The sequence below is a fragment of the Xiphophorus couchianus genome, chromosome 4 (assembly GCF_001444195.1).
Source record: "Xiphophorus couchianus chromosome 4, X_couchianus-1.0, whole genome shotgun sequence".
Classification (NCBI taxonomy): Eukaryota; Metazoa; Chordata; class Actinopteri; order Cyprinodontiformes; family Poeciliidae; genus Xiphophorus; species Xiphophorus couchianus.
In genome coordinates, this window is record NC_040231.1 from 21339325 (window position 1) to 21360383 (window position 21059).

Consider the following 21059-nt stretch of genomic DNA (forward strand, 5'->3'; position numbering starts at 1 on the left):
GTTAGGATTACAAAAAATTATCTATTTGCTAAATATATATCTATTTGCTAATCTCCAAAAATAAGAGGAAAATATATATTTTTATTAATTTCTTCAAACTCAAAACAATTTGGAAACCTGCAGATGATGATCTTCTGATAAACTGATTTGTAACATTAAAGGTAAGTGAAATCACAACAGTAAATGTATTTTAAGGCAGAAACTCAAACACACTGCTCTCTTGTCATTATAAAATCAAAAGCAATCACCCCAAATGGACATCCATAAGTCAAGGTCATCCCTGGGTACAATTGCCAAATGCCTGACGGTGCCAAAATCATTTGCTCAAAAATGATATAGAACTATTAGCAGCTAGAATTTTCAGTCCTCATACTATTCAAGAAGGAGAGAGATTCTGTGACCAAGAGATTCATTTTTTTGTGTGTTTGAAATGTGGGTATCCACCCCAGAACAAAATCAACAAACCGTGTGTATTTGTTTTCTTGTGGAACTCATACACAGTAAAACTAGTCCTGTACCAAGATGGGTTGAAAGGCCACTCAGAAAGAAAAAAAAACATTATTATAAGACATCATAAAAAGCCAGATTATAGTTTGCTATAGTACTCAGGGACAATAATCTACATTTTTGGATATATAGTTTCTGGTCTGATGGAAATTAATTTGCAGTGTTTGGCCATGATAACCATCTTGAAGGAAAAAGTGGGAAAGGTTAATCCCCAAAACCACCTTGCTAACTGTGAAGTACCAGACTTATTACATCATGTTGTCTAGGTTATTTGCTGCAGAGGAACTGGTACACTTCACAGAATAGAAAACCTTGAAGAAAGAATGTTATGTGGAAATATTGAAGTAACATCTCAAAACATTAGCCGGAAAAGTCAACGGAAAATGTGTGCAGACAAGGCAGTCTAAACTTGATTTGGACATTATTCTGTTTTCCAGTGAACTACTGGACACCAACAACAAAGCAACCAAAAAGACATCTTCCAATGTTTAAATCTATGTGAAGCAAGAAAATAAGTCATGAAAGTGTCAATGTTTTTGAAGAAGTAAAACATGCAAAACAATAAATGATAATGACAATAAAAGTCTAATGTAATCTCATGCCTTTTCTTTTTATTTGCTACTGGTTCTAACATGAACCTTTCAGCAGGCCTTCTTATCTTGACATCAGCCTTTTCTTCATCATTCCTCATCCATCATCACTAAAGGTCAACAAAGAACATCAGCATGAGAAGATTCAAACACTTTGTTCATCTTGGACAACTAAGATTTTCACTAGTCCACCTGACATGTTTCTGTGCACCGTGCGTGTGTGTGTGGGTGTGGGATGTGGTTGTGGGTGTGCACACTATTGAAAGCGAGGGTGAGCTGAGGGCTTTTGCTGCAGACAGAGTTGTTTTTTGTTCTGCCTGGCAGGGCAGTCAAACGGAGAGGGAGGATGATGGGAGAGTAGTGTGTGGGTCTGCCAGGGCCACTGATGCACATCTGAGGATGACCTTGGAGGTCCAGAGATGAAGGCTGAGTGAAATTTTAAGAGGACATGAAAAGGAAGGAAACAAAACCTTTCTATCATGTCGCTATGCCGACAAGTGGTGTGAGTCATGCAAGCCTACATTGATGTTGGCATAAGATGCAATACACAATTCTGTGTAGAATTGAAAACATTACATTGTTTTTTCAAATGGAACCTGAATAACATATTACATATAAAGATGTGTTATAACAGGAATTATTCATATTATCATAGCTGAACTAGAGGAGAAAAGAGGTAAAACCACATGGTCACCACTTAAAAGCATAAACCGGTGCCGCAGATCTGAATCTTTGTTACCATCAGAACAATAGTCACACAGTAGACCGAATAAAGCTGACTCCAGACATTGTAATAACAAAAATCATGTGCTTTGATTGTGTAGTGGATTGTCAATCGCAAAGGAGTTGTGCTATGATGTAAAACCAATTTATGATCAAGTTATTTCTAAAGAGGGCCAGATTTCACAAAATGGGACTTAGAATAACAAAACTGAATGACACAACAAAGGCTGAAACACTGATTTAAGGCAAAATACCCATTTGTTTAGAGCTGCCTTCAATTAATAATAACTGGAACATCATTAATTTTAGTCTGTATTCTAACTTTTCAATCATTTATTATGTAATGTAATTTTTTGTCAGTTTTTTCATCTTGTAAAACACTTTGAATTGTCTTTTATGCCGTAATGAGCAGTACAAATAAACTTGACTTTCCTATGCCATAAATTTTAAATGTGCAAAAAGCAAAACAAAGTCATAAACAAATTGTTTTTAGGCTTATTATGGAAATTTTAACAAACTTTTCACTTGGAAGAATTAATTGGAAGTCCCTTGAGACTGGAATTTCACCTTGCAAGGTTAAAAGTTTTGCACTAAAAATCTAATATGACAGCTCCGCTTATAAAATACAGAGTTAGCAGCAGAATTAAATATTTAATATGCACTTCTGATGTCTTATATTTCATTTTATATTCTCACTACTATGCCACATGCAGTTGTGTTCATTTACTGTTTTCCATGCACAAAAGACAGACAAAACAATCAGATTGGCAGAAAGTAGTTTGCCTGGTGGCTGAGCTCAACAACATTTTCTGACATTAAAGGATTATTCTGGCTCCATCAGTAAACCGTTCAGAAAATAGCCAGGCTACGATCATTGGTATTAGTTTCTGCAGCATCAGAAGTAATGCATTAAATAATTTATAGAGTCGATAACAGTAACAGGTAAACAAACTATTGGGATACAGTACCTGAATATTGCAATGACAAAGTCAATTACAATCAACCCATATTTTCCTGACATCTTTCTTTTCCTTCATCACTAACGCTGTGAGCTTTAGCATCTCAATCACTGACATTATTAAAAGTATAGGCATCCATGGCAGTGAAGGTCTATCCAGCAGAAATTATGTCATTCTGAATTTGCAAACATGGTAATTGAAATATCCTACAGAATAATGTCTTCACGCAGTCCTTTGCAATTGCAATATTACACATGTTGACATTAAGATGGCAAATGTTATCTGGTATAGTGTGCAGTTCTAATTATTTATTTAACTTTTGTTTACTAATTACAAGTTCTGAGGCAGCATAAAGAAAACAGATCTACAACAGAAGCTAACCACATTGCCACCTCAGCTCAGCTCCTCTTCCGACTGAGTAAGTCTTAGACAAGACTGTCCACTGGATTCACAAAACCAAGCTGAGATCCACCCTTCAATGAAAAGGGCTGGGAGGAGTGGTGAGGGGTGTCGAGAGAAACAACAGCAACGCTGGAGCAGATTGCTGAGCTATTGCAAAGTAAGTTGTTTAAATGAAACATTCAGCATCTTTGCTCATAGATGAAGCAGGCTTTTGGAAGATGGGTTGTGCGTCTGACAGCGAGCTGATTATTAAAACAATTCACACAATAATGTGTGCTTGCCCTTTTCATGGTTCATTAACACAATGAGATGTCCTTCCACATTCAAGCCGCAGCTCATTAAGCCAGCCATTAACTCATGCAAAGTCTGAGAAAATGTTTGAAATACGGGAATGTGCCATTGTAGATAATGACATCTTACTGTGGTTAAAACGCTATGCTTCAAAACCCACAAACACCTGGAAGGGAAATGATAAGGAAAATGCAAGGTTTTTATTATCTTATAATAAAATTGCCATCATGTTTACCGTGGCAAATCAAAAAGCAATTGCATTTCATTTTCATCCAGCCATGTTTGAGTTACAGCAGGCAAAGACGCTGAAAGACCACATGCAAGGTATGTATTTCATCAGAAAAAAATTCAATCTGAGCTGTGAGCATATGTTAATAACAGAATCTGTTATTAACCTGAATGCTTTTTATCTGCCTGGTTTGTAGCCCACTCGTATTTCTATTTTTTGCTAAAAGCAATCTTTTCCTTGTTTACTTCAAAGTGAACACAAAGAAGAAAATGTTCCTGAATAATTTGAAGGTTGAGGGTTGTCTGGTCTCACAGCTTAAGTGTGATCTACAGTGTGAAGTTGGCTTATATATCTTTACTAGTGAAAGATAAGCAGTACAAGGCACATATAAAAATAAAGTGTGTAAAGATTACATTTAATTTTAAATCCCACAGATTAACTTGCTGATCACATCCTTTCTTTTACTTTTTCTTGTTTAACACGACTTCTTTGATTTGTACATTGAATCGTTTTAGGTAGCCGGAACCAGACTGAGAAATACAAAACTACACAATTATCTAATTGAGTTAGATCAGCCAGCATAGAATGGGGGAAGCATTCATCATGAGTCACATGAGACTTATTATATAAACAGATTTTATCTAAAACACAGAACAGTCTGTGTATGAAGAGATGGAAATGGGGTTAATATGTTGTTAAAGACAAGTGAGCGCTCAAGGACATTGGAAGTCTACGTTTACTGATGAAACAACATCAACATTAAAACATGTGAACACAAAACTAGACTTAACATTTGTGAAGGAAAAACCCCAACAAAAACTAAGCCATAGGTTTATGTTTAGGGAGCAACTCAAACCTGATGTGAATGGAACATGACTTCATAAGTTTTGATAGAATATATATATATTAGTTGACATTTTATTGTTTTTCACTGTTTTTTATTTGCTATTAGCATTGAGGTTTGAGTGTGCAGAGATATTTGACCTAGCAGCAGAAAGAGCAATGAAAGAGTTTCAGACTTAGTCTACTTAAGAAGCAAAGCTACACATTATAGCCAGTAGTGCCTCAGATCAGCCAGTAGTACGGCTAAATAAAATAATAATAAAATCTTAGTCATTCCTAATGAAAAAGAAACAAAAATGTTTGCCTTACCAAGGTAGAGAATGATGAATTCAATTATCAATAACTAATTATTTATCTTGTAATGAGCTCAAATATATTATTTAAAATTACACTTAAATTCCAAATAATCTAAAGACACCTCTAAACCATTTTCAACTTTATAAATGAAAGGTTTAGACAGTAATACGAAGAAATGCATAAACCTTCCACAATAATAATAATCCTTCAGCCATGTTTCCTTTACTTCTCTCCTGCTTCCTATGTACTAGTATGCAATATGAATGAGTACAAAGCTACTACTGACATGCACTCTTTTGGTAAAATGTTTATGTTTGTAGGAAATCCTGCTTTGACAGACCATGTATGTTTTGGACAGTTCAACAGAAACCTGGAGGATCTGTCAAACTTGGATCTTAGATCATTTATATACACACATTTATTTTTTGAGCTCTTAGTTTAGACTGTGGTGTGTGTGTGTGATTGTTTAAGATATGTGCTTAATTTTGCAGTTGCCATTTATGGTATATATAACATTTATTAACTGCTGCTGTTTGTTGACTTATGAGACAGCAGTGGATACTTTCATTCTTCCCGTAGGAACGATGAACTTGTCTTGGTATCCTTCCATTCTGGATAAAAAATTCTTTCGTTCCCTTTTAACAGGCAGTGCAATTTCCTTCAGTCCCTAATGATATTGCTTTCTCAGGCTTACAGTACAGTAGTTTCTAACCCTCCGCCCACTTCTCTCTGTGTCCAGAGACAAACAGCCTGCAGAATCCAACATAATCACTGTAGAGACTTTGTGAAGAATGAAGGGGCTGCAGTATCTATAATGAATCAGCATTATATATTTTTGTATATTTCTACCGACGGACAATACTGTAGTCTACATACTGTATATATACAGTACAGACCAAAAGTTTGGACACACCTTTTAATTCAATGAGTTTCCTTTATTTTCATGACTATTGACATTGTAGATTCACACTGAAGGCATCAAAACTATGAATAACACATGTGGAAATATGCACTAAACAAAAAAGTGTAAAACAACTGAAAATACCCCTTATATTCTAGTTTCTTCAAAGTAGCAACCTTTTGCTGTGATTACTGCTTTGCACACACTCTGCATTTTCTTGATGAGCTTCAAGAGGTAGACACCTGAAATGGTTTTCACTTCATAGGTCAACCTGCCCTGTCAGGTTAATAAGTGGGATTTCTTGCCTTATAAATAGTCATGAAAATAAAGAAAACCCAATGAATTAGAAGGTGTGTCCAAACGTTTGGTCTGTACTGTATATATATATATATATATATATATATATATATATATATATATATATATAGATGACCTACATGTCTTTGAAACCTGCCAAGTTATACAAGAACATGCAACTCAGAGCTGGTCCTAGCTCACAATAATATTCACATCTAGAATTATTCTCCAAAGTGGTGGCACGGCCCACCACCGCACTATTTAATGACCAAAATTGTGGGTCTCTAAATGGAAAAATGTCATTCACCCTTTTACCTATACTTGCAAATTAAAATACAGTGCATGAGTGATACCGACTCTTCAAAAGTGCTGAATTAAGAATATGCACCTCTGATCACATCATTTGCTGAGTAAGCCTCCCTAATGGCAGACGGTGTCTTTCTCTAGTGATCTCCGGCAGCCACCTCATCTGTCAGACGATGACAGGAGCCATTTCACTAATGCACTCATGAATGCATTGTGTCATACAGTGTCCTTGACGTTCACCTTAATTGTCGTCAGAAGTGTGATGAACATGAACATAGAACTGTCAATAAAATGCAAAGATCTGTCTTTAAAATTATCATATTTATCTTAAATACTTATAAAATGCTCATCCTATAGTGTCTGAAAATACTCAGACTTAAGCCAATAGCATAGGTATAGTGCACAATGTTTAATTTATTTTCTTATTTGGAACTTTATGGTTTCTACAGCAATTTCCTCTGCCAGTCAGGTGTCCACCACATTCCAACTATGAGTTGTTCCCCACTGGCATTTCAGTTCTCCAGTCAACCAGGTCAATCGTGTCCATATAAAGGGTATGGTTGCTGGTAATCTTATCTCTAAAATGGATATAAAATATTCAAATTTGACTGAAATGGTCAAATGGTAAAATGAAAAAGAACATCTGTTTTTGGCATAGAGAAACAATTTGTTTTGTTGAAACAATAGTGTGTCACTGTCACAAGTTTTACGGTGCAGCTGAGTACGATGGCTAAATAACATTGTGATAACATGATTTATCTTGCAGGATGTGTGTAATATTGGTTACTAAAAAGTGTGTAACCATGGTATTACTGAAAAATGGTGGTGTGGCGTGCATATAAATGTTATATTGGTCAGTAAAGCATTCGGAATAAGACTCTTTTATGAAGGTTTTTTTTTATTGTTTTTATCTGTAGTAACTATTATTATTTATTTACTTGCATGTAAATTACAACTTTGCTGGAGAGTTTTTGCTTGTTTTTAAGTATTTCCACTCTGCAGTTCTGTATTATTTGATTGCTTCTTCCAAGTCAATCTAATCCAGCTGGTGTTCAGGTTCATCTGTTCCAATGACAGCTCTGTCTTCAGCAGCTGGTGCTTTGGGCCTCTGGTGTTGTTTTCAATCCCCTGCTACATTTTACTCGTGTATTGACACACATGTCTCTTCAGCTTCAAGACTGTGATGTCTGACAGGAATTTCTGTGTTGCGCAGTAGTAGGATGGAGCTGCTCCCTTGTCAAGATCATTCATGATCACTTGTGGCGTCCCTTGTGTTTGACAGTCTTGGAGTCTGCCGTTACTCAGTTAATTTGTGCTGTTCAGATTTAAAGCAGCATCGCTTAGATTCCTCAACCAGCAAGTGTGGACGATTTCAAACTCCATTTGCTGTTATAATGGAGACTGGTTCCCACTGTTCCTGACCATGATTGTCTGACAATGAACATCCAGATGGTCACTTTCCCCCCTTTGCAGCTTGTTTATTCTTTTGTCAGAGTTTATTAATGCAGGTCTGAATCTCAAATGGCATAGCCACTCAATAAACTAAGTTACCCATTTATGACACAGACATTTAAGAGTATGCTTCAATTATCTCTAAGCATAGAACAAAATCTGTGTGAAAATTATATTGTGTGAACTTCAATTGTAAACACTAAACAGAATATAACTTTGAAATAAATAATTCACTACAGTCTATATGACATGATATCCTCCAATATTAAATGGTCCAGTAGGTTAACGTATCTAGTAATAACATCACTGAGGACTTCACACAGTAAAACTCATTGACCAAAAGCTTACGAGACACTGCAGTACAGTAAATGACTTTGATCCTATTATTTCTGGTGCAGAGGAGGGCAAGAGTCACAGCAGGTAAGCTAATTTGATCTCACACAGTAATGAAGATAAAGATCTGTCTAATGGTCACTGCAGAGTGCTGTAGGGCCTGGTAGGAAAACTCTTAACAGCTTTCAATGATAGCCCTATTACTGTATATTCCCAACAAAGCGGCCATGACGTCCATGTCTTAGATCTCTTATTTAGAGGTGGATCAAACACAGCATAAAATTATAATTAAAAAAACTGGATTTGGTTATTTAGTATGGCTATGGCAATTCTAATTTAAAATTAGAGCCAGAGTCTCATAAGGAATAACTACATTCATCTCTAATTTTCTATACTAGATTAGAGAGCATTTGAAAAAAATAGCTTTTGTTAATAAGAGTTGTGATAAAGGAGTCTATCCCCTCGCTCTCATTGTGCTTACCTGCAAGAAATCGATTTCTGTCTCTCCTGCTGCCACTATGTCTGACAGACGTCTTTTGGCCATGCAGTACTCATGGTGCGAGTAGTCACAGTGTCTGCAGCTAAATGATGCCAGGCCTGATAAAAGTCATCAGGCTGCTGGCCAGGCAGGGTTGGAGCATGAAAAACCTCTTAGATGTTTACCACTATGGGCACTGCTGACAAGTAAAAGAAATCCAAGAATCCACTTGGATAAGAGGAAATTGAGAAAGATCTTGATTTTGTGTGTTTTCTAGAACATGTTGAATCAACAAGTAATTGGAAACTGTGTGGCAAAGACCTTTTGTTATCCCCTTTTTTCTGCAAAGTGACTAAAAAGAATGGGAGAGTGAGTGCTTGCTTCACCATACACTTTTCATCAACAACCTTTTGTATAAAAAGGATTAGATTAAAGTGTTAAAACAGGTTTGCAAATTATATTAGCTTGATTTAAGGAAAGTTCTTCAAATGTACTGTTCCAAGAAAAGGCTTCTGTGCACTTTTAGGCAGAACTTTAAATGTGGTTTTTTGGCATGGACTGGCACTTGATTTGATTTGATTTTTTTCATTTATTTCAAACAGGTTTTCAAAGGCAAGAAATGCTTAAGCATACTCTTGACTTCTTTTTACAGTATTGTAGTTAGGACTTTGGGAAGATTATTCCTAAAGCTCAATGTTCCCTATTTGCTGAGATCATATTTTTTATATTTTCAACACCCAATTGTGTCTAGCTTTCAAACATCTGAATAAAACTGTCCACCTTAAATGAAAGAAAATGTATTAGGATGTTCAAGAACAAGACAGTGAAGTGAGCTTAGATTCAACATGGACTGAGAAAGAGGAGCATACTGCAAAATTTGCACCTTGAAGATCAATAACAATTTGTACTTAACCACAAACAACAAAAAACCTTCCTGGAAAGGTTTGCAATCAAACAAGACAAAGCCTAAGCTAACCAGTAGTCTTAACAAGGAGCATTGGGTATGTTTAGAGGAGTCAAGTAAAGCGTTTTAATCCAGAAAACTATCGCAGCTGCGAGGCAGAGGGGTGTAAGAATAATGCTTGGAACATGTTTCATTGCCTGCAGTACTGTTATGCTGCAAAAAGTCAGACAAATATTATAGACAAAGAAGTAATTAATAATTCCTCTACTTCCAGCTGGAAGTGGTTTGACCCAAGCTAATATTAAACTTTGGTATGCCCGTATCTCAACCCTGTTAGCATTTCTCTTACTCCAAAATTATGTGGAGAATTTTTGGAGTAATTGTGAACCTTCAGTTTAGCACTGAAAGTGCACATGTTATGGACAGATGTGCCATTTATACTTATCCACGTAACGTCATTAAAAGTCCTGGCTTTTAAAATGTGCATTGGCAACAAGCCAACTCATCCATTTATTCATTAGCACACATGGTTTTGGAAAGAAATTAAACAATTTGATTCATTAAGTGATATAACAGTTTTACACTTTTGTTTTGACCCATTTTGTAAGGCCACTTTTTCAACTCCTCAATAGCATTGCATAAGTTTTCCCTCAGGACAGGATGATGTGAGAGAGAAACGTAAATAAGACCAAAAGCAGCAGCTTTAGCAGCAGGGTTTACGGTGCCACTCAACCTCTACGCACAACAACAAACCCTTCCTGTAGCTATCGAACAGCAGACAATGGGTGAAACATTATTCACAGATCATTACCGCAGACCAGAAATTTTGTGGCAAGGGGTAAATGTCACAGACGGATATCATCAATTCAGAAAAAAACATGATTCTGAGCATTCTTGATTATCTAAATTTACAAAAGGCTTTGCTTGTATTTACCACATCAAGGGGTACAGAAAAACAACACATTAGCAATTACTAATAGTTTGATTTTAATGGTTTTACTTTTCAATTCCTGTACGAATAATTTCATTTTGTTGTAAGGCTCAGATATCTTTAAGTCATTAAACATTTTAAAAAATGAACACATGTGTCATTTACAAATTAAAGTCAAATGGGGACTGAAAGCTGACAGTATTTTTGTTGAGAAGAGATAATAATAGCTAAAAGTATTTACACAAAGCAGCAACTTAACTATACGGCTTTATTTTCAAACTAGTTTGAATTTGGGGCAAAATGCAATTAGAGTCATAAAGCATGTGTGGCCAACCATTTATTTGCTGTCACATTTCAGAGGAAAATAAGTTTGGATGTCCCAGCTCTTTTAATTACATTCATTAGTTTTACATTTGCACTTTTGGCTTAATTGTCTCAAAAGCTTTTCATGGAATTGCCATAAATGAGACTTCAAAATTTAGAGTGAAAACATAAATTTGCCTCAACCCACCAAAATGTCATTCAGCATTAATAAAGGTACAGCTTCTGAGCCATAAGTGACACTGTGTTCTTATGTAGCAATTAAGAACTAAAACTGGACAGCTATAAATTAACATATGATTGTGGTATTTTGTTTTACTAATTTACCAAGTGAACTATTTAATAAGCATTAAATATAATGTAAAATAGCTATTAATTGTCTTATCATTTCTACTTAGAACCCTTTTTCCAGAGTTCACTGATGCATAGGAACAAGCCTTCTTATGCGGTGAACCTGGATTCATGCTGAATTGATTTTCCCTTTGGATTTGTGTTTTCCGAGTCAATGTCACCCACTGAGCTGTGAGGAGTTTGTGCACCACCGTAATGAGCCTGATGATGTGAATCAATCTTCTGGTTTCTCTCTGTGCTTTCAAGTGTTTCTCTGAATTTCTCGAAAAATAATTAATTGTTGCAGTTACCATTCACTGAAGAAGAAAAAAAAACACAATTTGGACTGAAATGCAGAGAATGAGAAACAATACTATAGAAGCTGCTTTGCTTCAATAAATAAATATTTAATATCCAAGGAAAATCTCAGAAGTGCACACAGCTCATTTTGTTGCATCGATCACATGCATATGTAACGATTCTGTGTAACAATAATTCTGCTTAATAAGGATAATCCTTTAAATCAAGCTTGTATTGTCAGTATTGAGCTCATCTCATTTAAATTCTTTATCACACTGATTTATCATCTGCATGTTCTGCAGATAAATATCAAAGACACAAATGAGAGAGAGATTATGAATTATAGCAGACAAAGAAATCCAATTAAATTATACATGGTCTTTAGGCTTTGAATCTGATCATAAAACAGCACTATCACTGTAGGTAATCTGCTTTGACTGACTTGTAAGCTTGTGATGCGTTAAAACACTTCACTCTATAAATGTTGTTTAGACCATTTTGGAAACCACCACAGAATATTTCTTTTACACACCTCATCTCTCAGACTGCCCTTGTTATTTAATTAGTCATAGTTAATTGTGTGATCAGATATTTTCACAGAACTATTTTCAGTCCAGTTCCTTTTGTTGCCTAAAATGTTATTAATACAGTGGCTTTGATGCAAAATGCATAGTTTTTCTTGTGTCTGCCTCTTATTCTGGATTCTGTGTTTTTGTCTCTGAGGCGTTCTGTTTTGAAGTTACTGCACGTTTACTGAAAAAAACTAACAGCGGTCATTAAAGCTGTATCTTCACCGCAGTGTTTTAACCTCAAGGTAGCCAATTAAGCAACTCTGTTTCCAAAGGAAACTTTGGTAACTTCATAAAAATCCAAAGTCGTGTCACTGACAGCAAGCAGAATTAGATATTTCAATGTATGAAATAACATGCAAAAACAGGCAATACAGTTGACTGCAAGAGTTTGAAGCTTAATTAAGTTTTGCTAATTCATAGAGTCATGTTTTGCAAATTAGGCTGATTTATAAGAATAAAAGTACATTTTGAATATCACAACATTTTAGGCTGTATTAAACATTGATCAAATCAACCAGCATATTTTTTTAAGCTACGCATGGCTGCAATAAGCAAGATGCAGAGGATCACACATCTCAGAAATATGGAGAGAGTCCTCCCCTCCATTCTAAAATTTTGGACTTGAAATTTGTGCCTCTACTAATGTACAGACCCACCGATGGATGGAAAAGCTACGTCAGAACTCATTTGGCAAATGTATGTCCATGTCCCTTTTTGCACATTGACACTTTCTTGGAAAGCGCTTCTGCAGACTTGAGAAAGTTATTTTGTATTTTGCCGTTTCCATCAGCCATTTCTAATGTGACACTTCGAAACGAGCATAAAGAACATTGATGGAAACATGGCTTTAAAAATGCAGTTGTTGATTTTCTTGAGAATAATTTTATTTTAATAGTTTTAGTATTAGACTTTAAACAGAGAAAATGTAATGTCTCGGATTGCTGATTTTTTTCCCACACAATAAGGACAAAACACTGATAATAAATAAATGAATAAATAAATAAATAAATGTTTCGGTACAGTAGTTGCCACTAAATCCTGCTGGGACTGAGAAGAAGTCCCTCCCTGTTGTTTTGAGGGTCAGGCACCAGGGGACCGATGTTCAACAGAGGTCACAGCAGACAGCGGGTTATAAATATAGGAGGCAGCCTGATCTGGCCTATGACAAGGAAAGGGCCGCTCAGCTGTAATGGGTGATAAATGTCAGAGCCTCCCGACAGCTTCAGATGAGTGATCGTTAAGCAGCTTTCCTGAACCTAAGCGGCTGAAGCCTAGAGAGAGGCTGACAAGCAGCAGAGGAAACATTTTCATGGGTAGAATGGTGAGTTTGGATGACCCCAGCTTCCTTTGAGTCGCCATAGGCAAAATGAGAGAGGTAATTAATCAGGTTGTTAGCATGTCTGATGGAGAGCAGAGGAGCAAGAAGAGGGAAAATCTATAAGTGCTAAAAGAAAAGTGCAAAAGGTAACAAAATGGAGAGGAGAGCTCTGCCGCTGTGATTCATTGAAGGTTGCTGAACCGCTGAGGAGCAATAATTTTTTGAGTTACAGGCCTTGATTGCAATAATGTCCCCATAGCAACTATTATCTTTAATGGCTATTATTACGGCTGTCATAAAACGAGGCTGGAGCCAGTCTTATTTAAAAGAATATGTAACTGCATCTTTAACTTTCTTCACTGATAAAGAAAAAAACTTTGTAAAATCTTGCCAATTTACATGAAGGTAACATTTAATACCCAGCAATAATAGATATATATGATACGATTATTTTTGATACATTGTGCTTTGTAAGCTCGTTGATATTACCAATATAAGTTTGAGATGTGTCTGCTAATTTGTTCAGACTACATCTAGTTTCCTTGAGACAAACACATCAACTAGAGATTTATTACCGATAACAAAACAATAGTTACTTACTTTTGGAGACTTTTCTGTTAATCTCGCCGCCGCCTGACCCTGCACATCCATCCTCATCATCACAGTCACCACTGTAATGTCCTTCTGAATCTCCACTTCCTGTTTCAATCTGGTCCAGTGATCCCAGTTTAGGGATGGTCTTTCCTTGCAACAACTGACAGTGAAAAAGAAAGACAGCATAAGAGAAATGGTTAAAAATAAACAACTATTAAGATGAAGTGAACAATTTTCACTCTGTATTTATGAGCTCACATTGCAGGCAGGGGAATTTGTATTCAAATTCAGATCAAAGCACTTTTTAATGGTAATGACGAAATAAAATACTCAATTATTTATTTGTAAAAGAACAAAAAGACAAGAAAAACCCAAGACAGATACTCACTCTTTCTCAGAAGATAGAAAAGTAATTAATTAATTTACCTCAAAGTGTTTTGTCTTCTAAGCAACTGGCTGATTTTTGGTATACAGCAGAATAAATGCTTTTTATTTGTAACAAACAAAACATAAAACTACAAAAGCAATACAGTTGTGAAGAACCAACAATGTGTTACAATAAATACTCTGAACAACACAACTATAAATGAATCCACAGCGTGATGCACATCGTTATTGGTCCCAGGTGCCCACAGGGCAGCTCAACTATTTTTGCTGTACTGCTGCGCTGCAGAATCTCAATCAAACACTTGGTGAACTTGACACACATGGGGAAATACACACACTAATTGGCTCATTTAAATTCTTGTTGTATCTTTGGAAACAAGAGAGAATGCCTTGTGTTGATCAGAAAGGTAGCAATTAGTTACTATTGTGGCTCAGAGTTGGCAGAGGAGGGACAGAGGCTTTGTTGCTGCAGCTAAATGGTGACTTGTTAGATGATGGACAGGACTGAACTCTCAGGATGTTTCAAGCTGTCTGCTTCTGTATAGCTTCATTTCCACTTATGATAAAAACAAATCAAAATGTTCAATGCATCTTGGAGAATATTTACTGTCTGCAGTTCCCAGGTTTTTCATTTGCTTTTTTTTGTTTTGAAGTAATAAGCAGCCTGAGTTTTAAGGTAATCAATTTATTTTTTCCCTGAGGTCAAAAGGCGGACTTGCAACTGTGCAGGATATGTGCATAAAAAAGTGAAAGAAGGAGCTGTGTTATTTGACACATTCACAGATGCATGTGTGAAAGTCGACTCTGAAGTATCATCGTCCTCTTAAAGGAAAAAAAAATAGGAGAAGACTCACAGGAGGGTTGCCTTGACGTCAGATATGTCTCCTGTGAAACACTGATAGTCTGAAACAATTTTATCATGTCCACTTGGCCAAAAGGAGGTTTTCTGTTTTCAGTTTACATTTTGACGTCCTTTTTTCTAATTAATCCATAATTCATAACATCTTTTTTGCTAAAGATGACATGCAAAAAAAGTGAGTTCTTCATATCATTCTTCATTCTTCATAGTGAAAGTAACTGAAACAGAACAACTTTAACTTTTCAAAACATATGTGGGAGTCAATATTTTGTTGCTAACCGTGCCAAAAACGGATTCAACACAACCTTAGGCATCTTTGCACAGAAAACCTTCTATGCTAGCAGGTAATTTTGCTTTTAGAATAATTTATTTTGGATTTTTTAGTAACGACATCACAATTATTAATTGACAGGATAAAATTGGTTCAGTATCAAGCAAAAATTAAACAACGAGACATACCTAAAGTAAAATACATTTACAATATTATAACACAGCAAGGACTGGATGGGGAAGGATAAAGTGGAGAGGAGGGTAATCAATAAGGATTAAATAAAAATGTATATGAATCAGAGATAGGGTGGGAGACAGATGGCATCAGTATCTCTCATAGATTTTGTTGAGTCCGGCTCAATTACAGAAGATCTGTCAATCCAATGTGCAGGTAGGTTTTGCATATACCTTAAAAATGTTTACCAAATTTTATAAAAGTCTTAATTCTAGTTTGAATCCAATAGGTTATTTTTCTAGGATCACACAACTATTGATCTCACAAAGTCACACCTGATTTCCATTTTGTTGCAACACATTTCTTAGCAATTGCCTAAAGGACTTCTGTAAGTTCCTTAACATAATTTGTCTTTAGATTGGACTTCGTAAAGTTTGTCAATAAACAAATCTCCGGGTCTATTGGAATCATGATGCCAGGAATGTCATCATCCATGGCAATCATGGAGGATTACATGAAGGAATCCTCCATGATTCCTTCAGGCATCATGGAGGAATGTTCCTTCCTCCGTGCCACATCTAAGACAGAAAGGGGATATCTTGGAGTTATATGTATGTAATTTTTGTGGGGTAACATACAGCTGACGTAAAAAATTTTATTGTACTAGTCGAGCATTTAGAGTAGAGGTGACACCTTCTCTGCACAAATTATTCCATAACTGCCTCTCAATAGATATTCCCAAATCCTTTTCACATTTGATTCTGGAACTTTAACTATACCAGTTATAGTTATAGTGGACATGAGTGCTGCATACACCCCTGAGATGATTTTACATAATGGCTGGCTGGCAAGACACATATCCTCAACGGGAGACATGGACGATTACTTCCAATTTCCTTTCTGATTAGTTCTCATGAAGTCGCGTAACTTTATTTGTCAAATTAAACTTCTCTGTTAACCGAGGTAGTGACATAAATACTTGAGTCTTAGCAGTTTTTAAACCCAGCTCAAAGACTTGGTCTTCACATACAGTAAATCATTTATTTAAATGAGGGGAAGAAAGCTGTGACCCAGTGGACAGCAAACCTGTTTCTGAATCAGAACTTGTATAGAAGTATTTGACAGACAGTGGCACCAAGTTTGGAAGCTGTTCAGTCAATTTTCAACTTTACAAAGGTCCAGCTTGCTCATCCACACTGACAGAGGGCCGTGCTCTAAGTGGTGCTCTGTGTCCATTAGTGAATAAGCACAAGTCCAGCCAGCTGCTATATGTGGAATCACTTTCATTTTTATCTGTCCAGATAATATGCTTTGAGAGGATTTTTCTTTTAGCACAACCATGTCATTTTAACTTAAAATTCTTCAGATGTCCAGCTGTACTTACCTAAGAGATGTCCGAGATAAAAAAAATATATAAATATATATATATATAATTTTGTACTGAGGTTCTAAGTTAACACAACTATAGTTGTTTAGTTTTATCATTGTGCAAAGACTAAAACAACAAGAAAAGACAGTAAATTAAGCTTAACTCTTCATTTCATTGTCACAGACTGCGGTGATCTAATCATACAGTTACAATATATGATTAGACCTAATCTGTACTTCAGTAAATCCTGAGGTACAGGTGTGTGTTATGAGGAAAGTTTGACACTGTGGGTGTGTTTTTATTTTTTTGCTCATTAGCTGATTACTTTCTTTGTGCCAAAGAGCAATGAATAATTAAACAAGGCTTGGAAAATGCAATAATATTTTCCAGCCAAGTTTTTGTCCCAAAGCTGCTGAAACATTTGTAACTTATGATTAACCCTGTCAGTCAAGGTTCTTTTCCTCCTTGGCAGGGGAAGTACCTCTTTAGTGTTTGGGTCGAGCAGCCACACTGTTCACACTGACACACAATGAAGTGAGCCTGTGTTGCCTGACTGTGTTATTAGCCTCATCGTTTTGAATGACACAGGGTTTATGTGTAACCCTGGCTATGAGACAGGTGCTTTGATTTGTTCTGACTCCAGACAGCCCCCAGCCCCTGAGCTAGCCTCTGGCTCTTACTGCAGTGTGTAGGGACTAGATGATGCCCATAACCTATAACTCTGTTCACAAAACCACATATGTGCAGGTAAATTTGCACTATACTTCACATTCTGTATGATCCTCTGCCAATTGGGAATTTTCTGTTTCTTTTGAAATTAAGGCCTTAACATAGAACTAACATGACTAGACATAATAATGAAGATTTTTTCTGTACAATATATTTAGTGGTACATTTGGACAGTACAACATTAGAAGATGTGCAACAGATGGTAACATGTTCAGTTATGAACTGCCCTGAGCAGCTGACAGTAATGGTACTAAAAGTAAAGAAAAAAAAACATGGATTTCTTTAATTAATGAAGAATTTTTCATCCCCCCTGCCCTCACATCACCTCATGTTCTGAGATATTCTGAAGACACACAGAAATTGTGGAAAGAAAATGACTGACAGAACATGCTTTGTGAATTTTATTATGTAATTTGCTATGTCTGCTTTTAACTGCTAAAGAAAAGATTCATGCTTTTGTCCATTTATTTCAATAAAGCTTATTAAATTAGAAATTAGATGAACAGCTCTTAAACTTTTAAACATCATTCAAAACTAAATGTTAGGATTTTCACATGATAACCACATATTCAATATCAACCAGAAAAATAGCATTACTTCCACTGGTGAGGTTTGAAGCCAGACTTATTGCTTTTAGTGTGATTCTGACTTTGACGAGAGGGAAAGTTGCAGTGGCAACAATTTACCTGTCAAGCATAATGCTAAGAAAAGGCTCAATGACTGCACGCACAAGTAAAGAAACTCCTCTCTGTAAACTATAGAGTCCAGAAAAAAACAGTCTCACACAGCAAAACAATTCAAAGGAGGTAGATTGAAAATGTGGAAAAATACTGCAATTACTAAATGCTTCAGACTTTTAGGTTGTCAGTAAGACCTTACTATTTTACATGTTCAAGTCAATGGCAAGTGGTTTGCACAAACACAAAATATATATTAGTTTTCTTCAGTAATTGTATCATAAAATCTTATTTCACTATGCCAGTTGTGGATTTCTGTAGTTTAGAATTTGGGAATACAAAATAATAATGTCTAAGATAAAGGTTCATTCTAAGAGTTAACCACTCCACCAAACTCAACCTACACCTTTGATGCTATACAAGCTAGCTAAATTATTTAATCAGGATACTTTACCTGAACACTGTCATGGACAGTATATTTGTCAAAAACAGATTATTACTGTCTTACTCCACGGAAAATCCCACAATACAACAATGCAGTTCGAAGTTAAGTTATTTTTTATAATTTGCAAATCAAGGACACATCAGTATTTCAATTATTGCTGTTAGATCTAGCAAGAAATACAGTAAAACATTTACTGACTACAATTATCGCCAACCAATCACTAAAATAAAGCGTTCTATTTTTCCAGGCTACAGTGTGCACTATTCACACTTTGCTCAAGTAGGGGGTTGAAAATGTTTTTTATCTTCTTCCCCTCAAGGACATACATCTTACCATACATCTGGTGCTTTTCCATTGGAAGCCACTATCATTACAATCAACCAGATATGTGCAGTAGTTACATATTAATTTACTTATGTGTTGCTTCTTCTCATGTTTTTAGTTGTTGCAATAAGCTGAAGGACTTATTGTATCACGACCATGGATGTGATATAGAGGCTTGTTTTTGTAGATAACTGACACCAGAATGGTTTTTATTTTATTGTATCTTGTTTGATACAAGAGTATCAAACATAAAGACCTTGAAAAATAAACTGGGAAACAGGAAGTACAATGCAGCATTCAACATTCAGCCAAAGCCTTAGCTCTTCGGTTAAACATCACCTTACAGACGTTTTCATTTCTACATAACCTTTTCACATTTTGTCACATTGCAATCAACTTTAAATGGGATTTTATGTGAAAGACCAACACAAAGTAGTGCATAATTATGAACTGGAACAAAAAAGATATATACTAGGTTAAACTGGTTACAAATAAAACTCTAAAAAAATTGGTGTGTATTTGTTTGTAGCTGCCTTGAGTCTATATGTAAAGGAAACACATTTTGCTGCAACTATTCCTGCAAACCGTTTAAGGTGGGTCTCCACCACCAGACATGTGTATCCATAAATTTTGGGCATTCTAAGTCAGAACTTCTGTGATCAGCAATTTTAAAGTCTTTATGAATATTCTGAGTCGGACTTAAGTCTGCACTTTAAGAATAATAATCTTTATTTTACTAGATAAAAAACTCATTGACAGAAATAAATAAATGGCCTGATGTACCAAATATTACATCCAAATACTAAAAAATAAGAATTTTCTAACTTATTTGATTATACAGCATAACATTAATTAATATTTACTTAATTTACTTAATTAATCATTATCAATATTTGTTTATCATTTTCAACTGCATTTATTTTTATTTACTGTCACTTTTTTAGACACTGATTTATTTTCTCCTCATCAAATCATAAAATAATAAAATCAACCAATAAGAATCATGATTGACAATCAAAAGCAATTGCAATTAATAAAAGTCTTCTTTGCTGCCTTTCAGCATTGCTTTTAGTTCAACAAGTGCACAATGCTCTGCCAATTTAGACTCTTGTTGAAAATTATTCCAAGCTGAGGGAGTGGACTATTTATCTAGGCAATACAAACACAGGAATCTTTACTATGTTGTTCTTCGATATATTTTATGATAATCTGCTCAAAAATTAAGTTTTTCAAGCAGTTATCCTGGGAAGAGGATATTGTTGTGAAAACAGAAATTACAGATTATTATATCTAATAATCAACCAGGCTTTAAAATAAACCTGCATTTAGGTTTGAAAAAAGCTTTTTACTCTGCTGAAAAGCTTTTCAGTGGGATAAATGTAAAAGCTTCTCAGACTTATATTTGAAAATTATTTTTAAAAGTATCTACCACATTTCTTCCACTTTGCCATGCATTAGTCTATCACCTAGCATTTGTTGTTTTAATGTTATGAAATATGCAAAAAAGGGTTGCATTAAAATCTTATAAAATATTTTAATATTATAAAACATGAGCTTCTAATTATTTCTGTAAAATAATCAGAAGCTCACTGCTTAATATAATGAGCTTCTGATTTCACAAGGAAGTGATAATTTCTGAGGCTTCAAAATATATATATATATTTTTATTTCCCTGTGGTTAATTACAAATAAACTGTCCCAGTTTCGCTACTAAACCCTGAGGAATACAACCTTGAATGTTCATGGAGCATGAAATAAAAGTGGTTTATCATAACCACACAATCTGTGGCTCACTTAGATCAATTCTTACAACTTTATGGCACATCCTGTAAAACAAAATGTAGTATTAGGCAACATCTGATATGCTGAATGTTACTGACAGAACAGTAAATGCTCATATTCGCTGGTTCGTTTTAAGATTTCTACACAGAGTCATCTAGCTGAAG

The 21059-nt window shown here is 35.4% G+C and overlaps 1 protein-coding gene across 1 annotated transcript in view; it reads right to left on the reverse strand.

Moving 5' to 3' along the window:
* Nucleotides 1-21059, reverse strand: part of gpc5a (glypican 5a) — a 135415-nt gene that overhangs the window by 41006 nt on the left and 73350 nt on the right. Inside the window, exon 8 of the mRNA XM_028016079.1 lies at nt 13885-14038. Within this exon, the coding sequence (XP_027871880.1) occupies nt 13885-14038 (154 nt within the window). The remainder of the gene's footprint in view (nt 1-13884; nt 14039-21059) is intronic.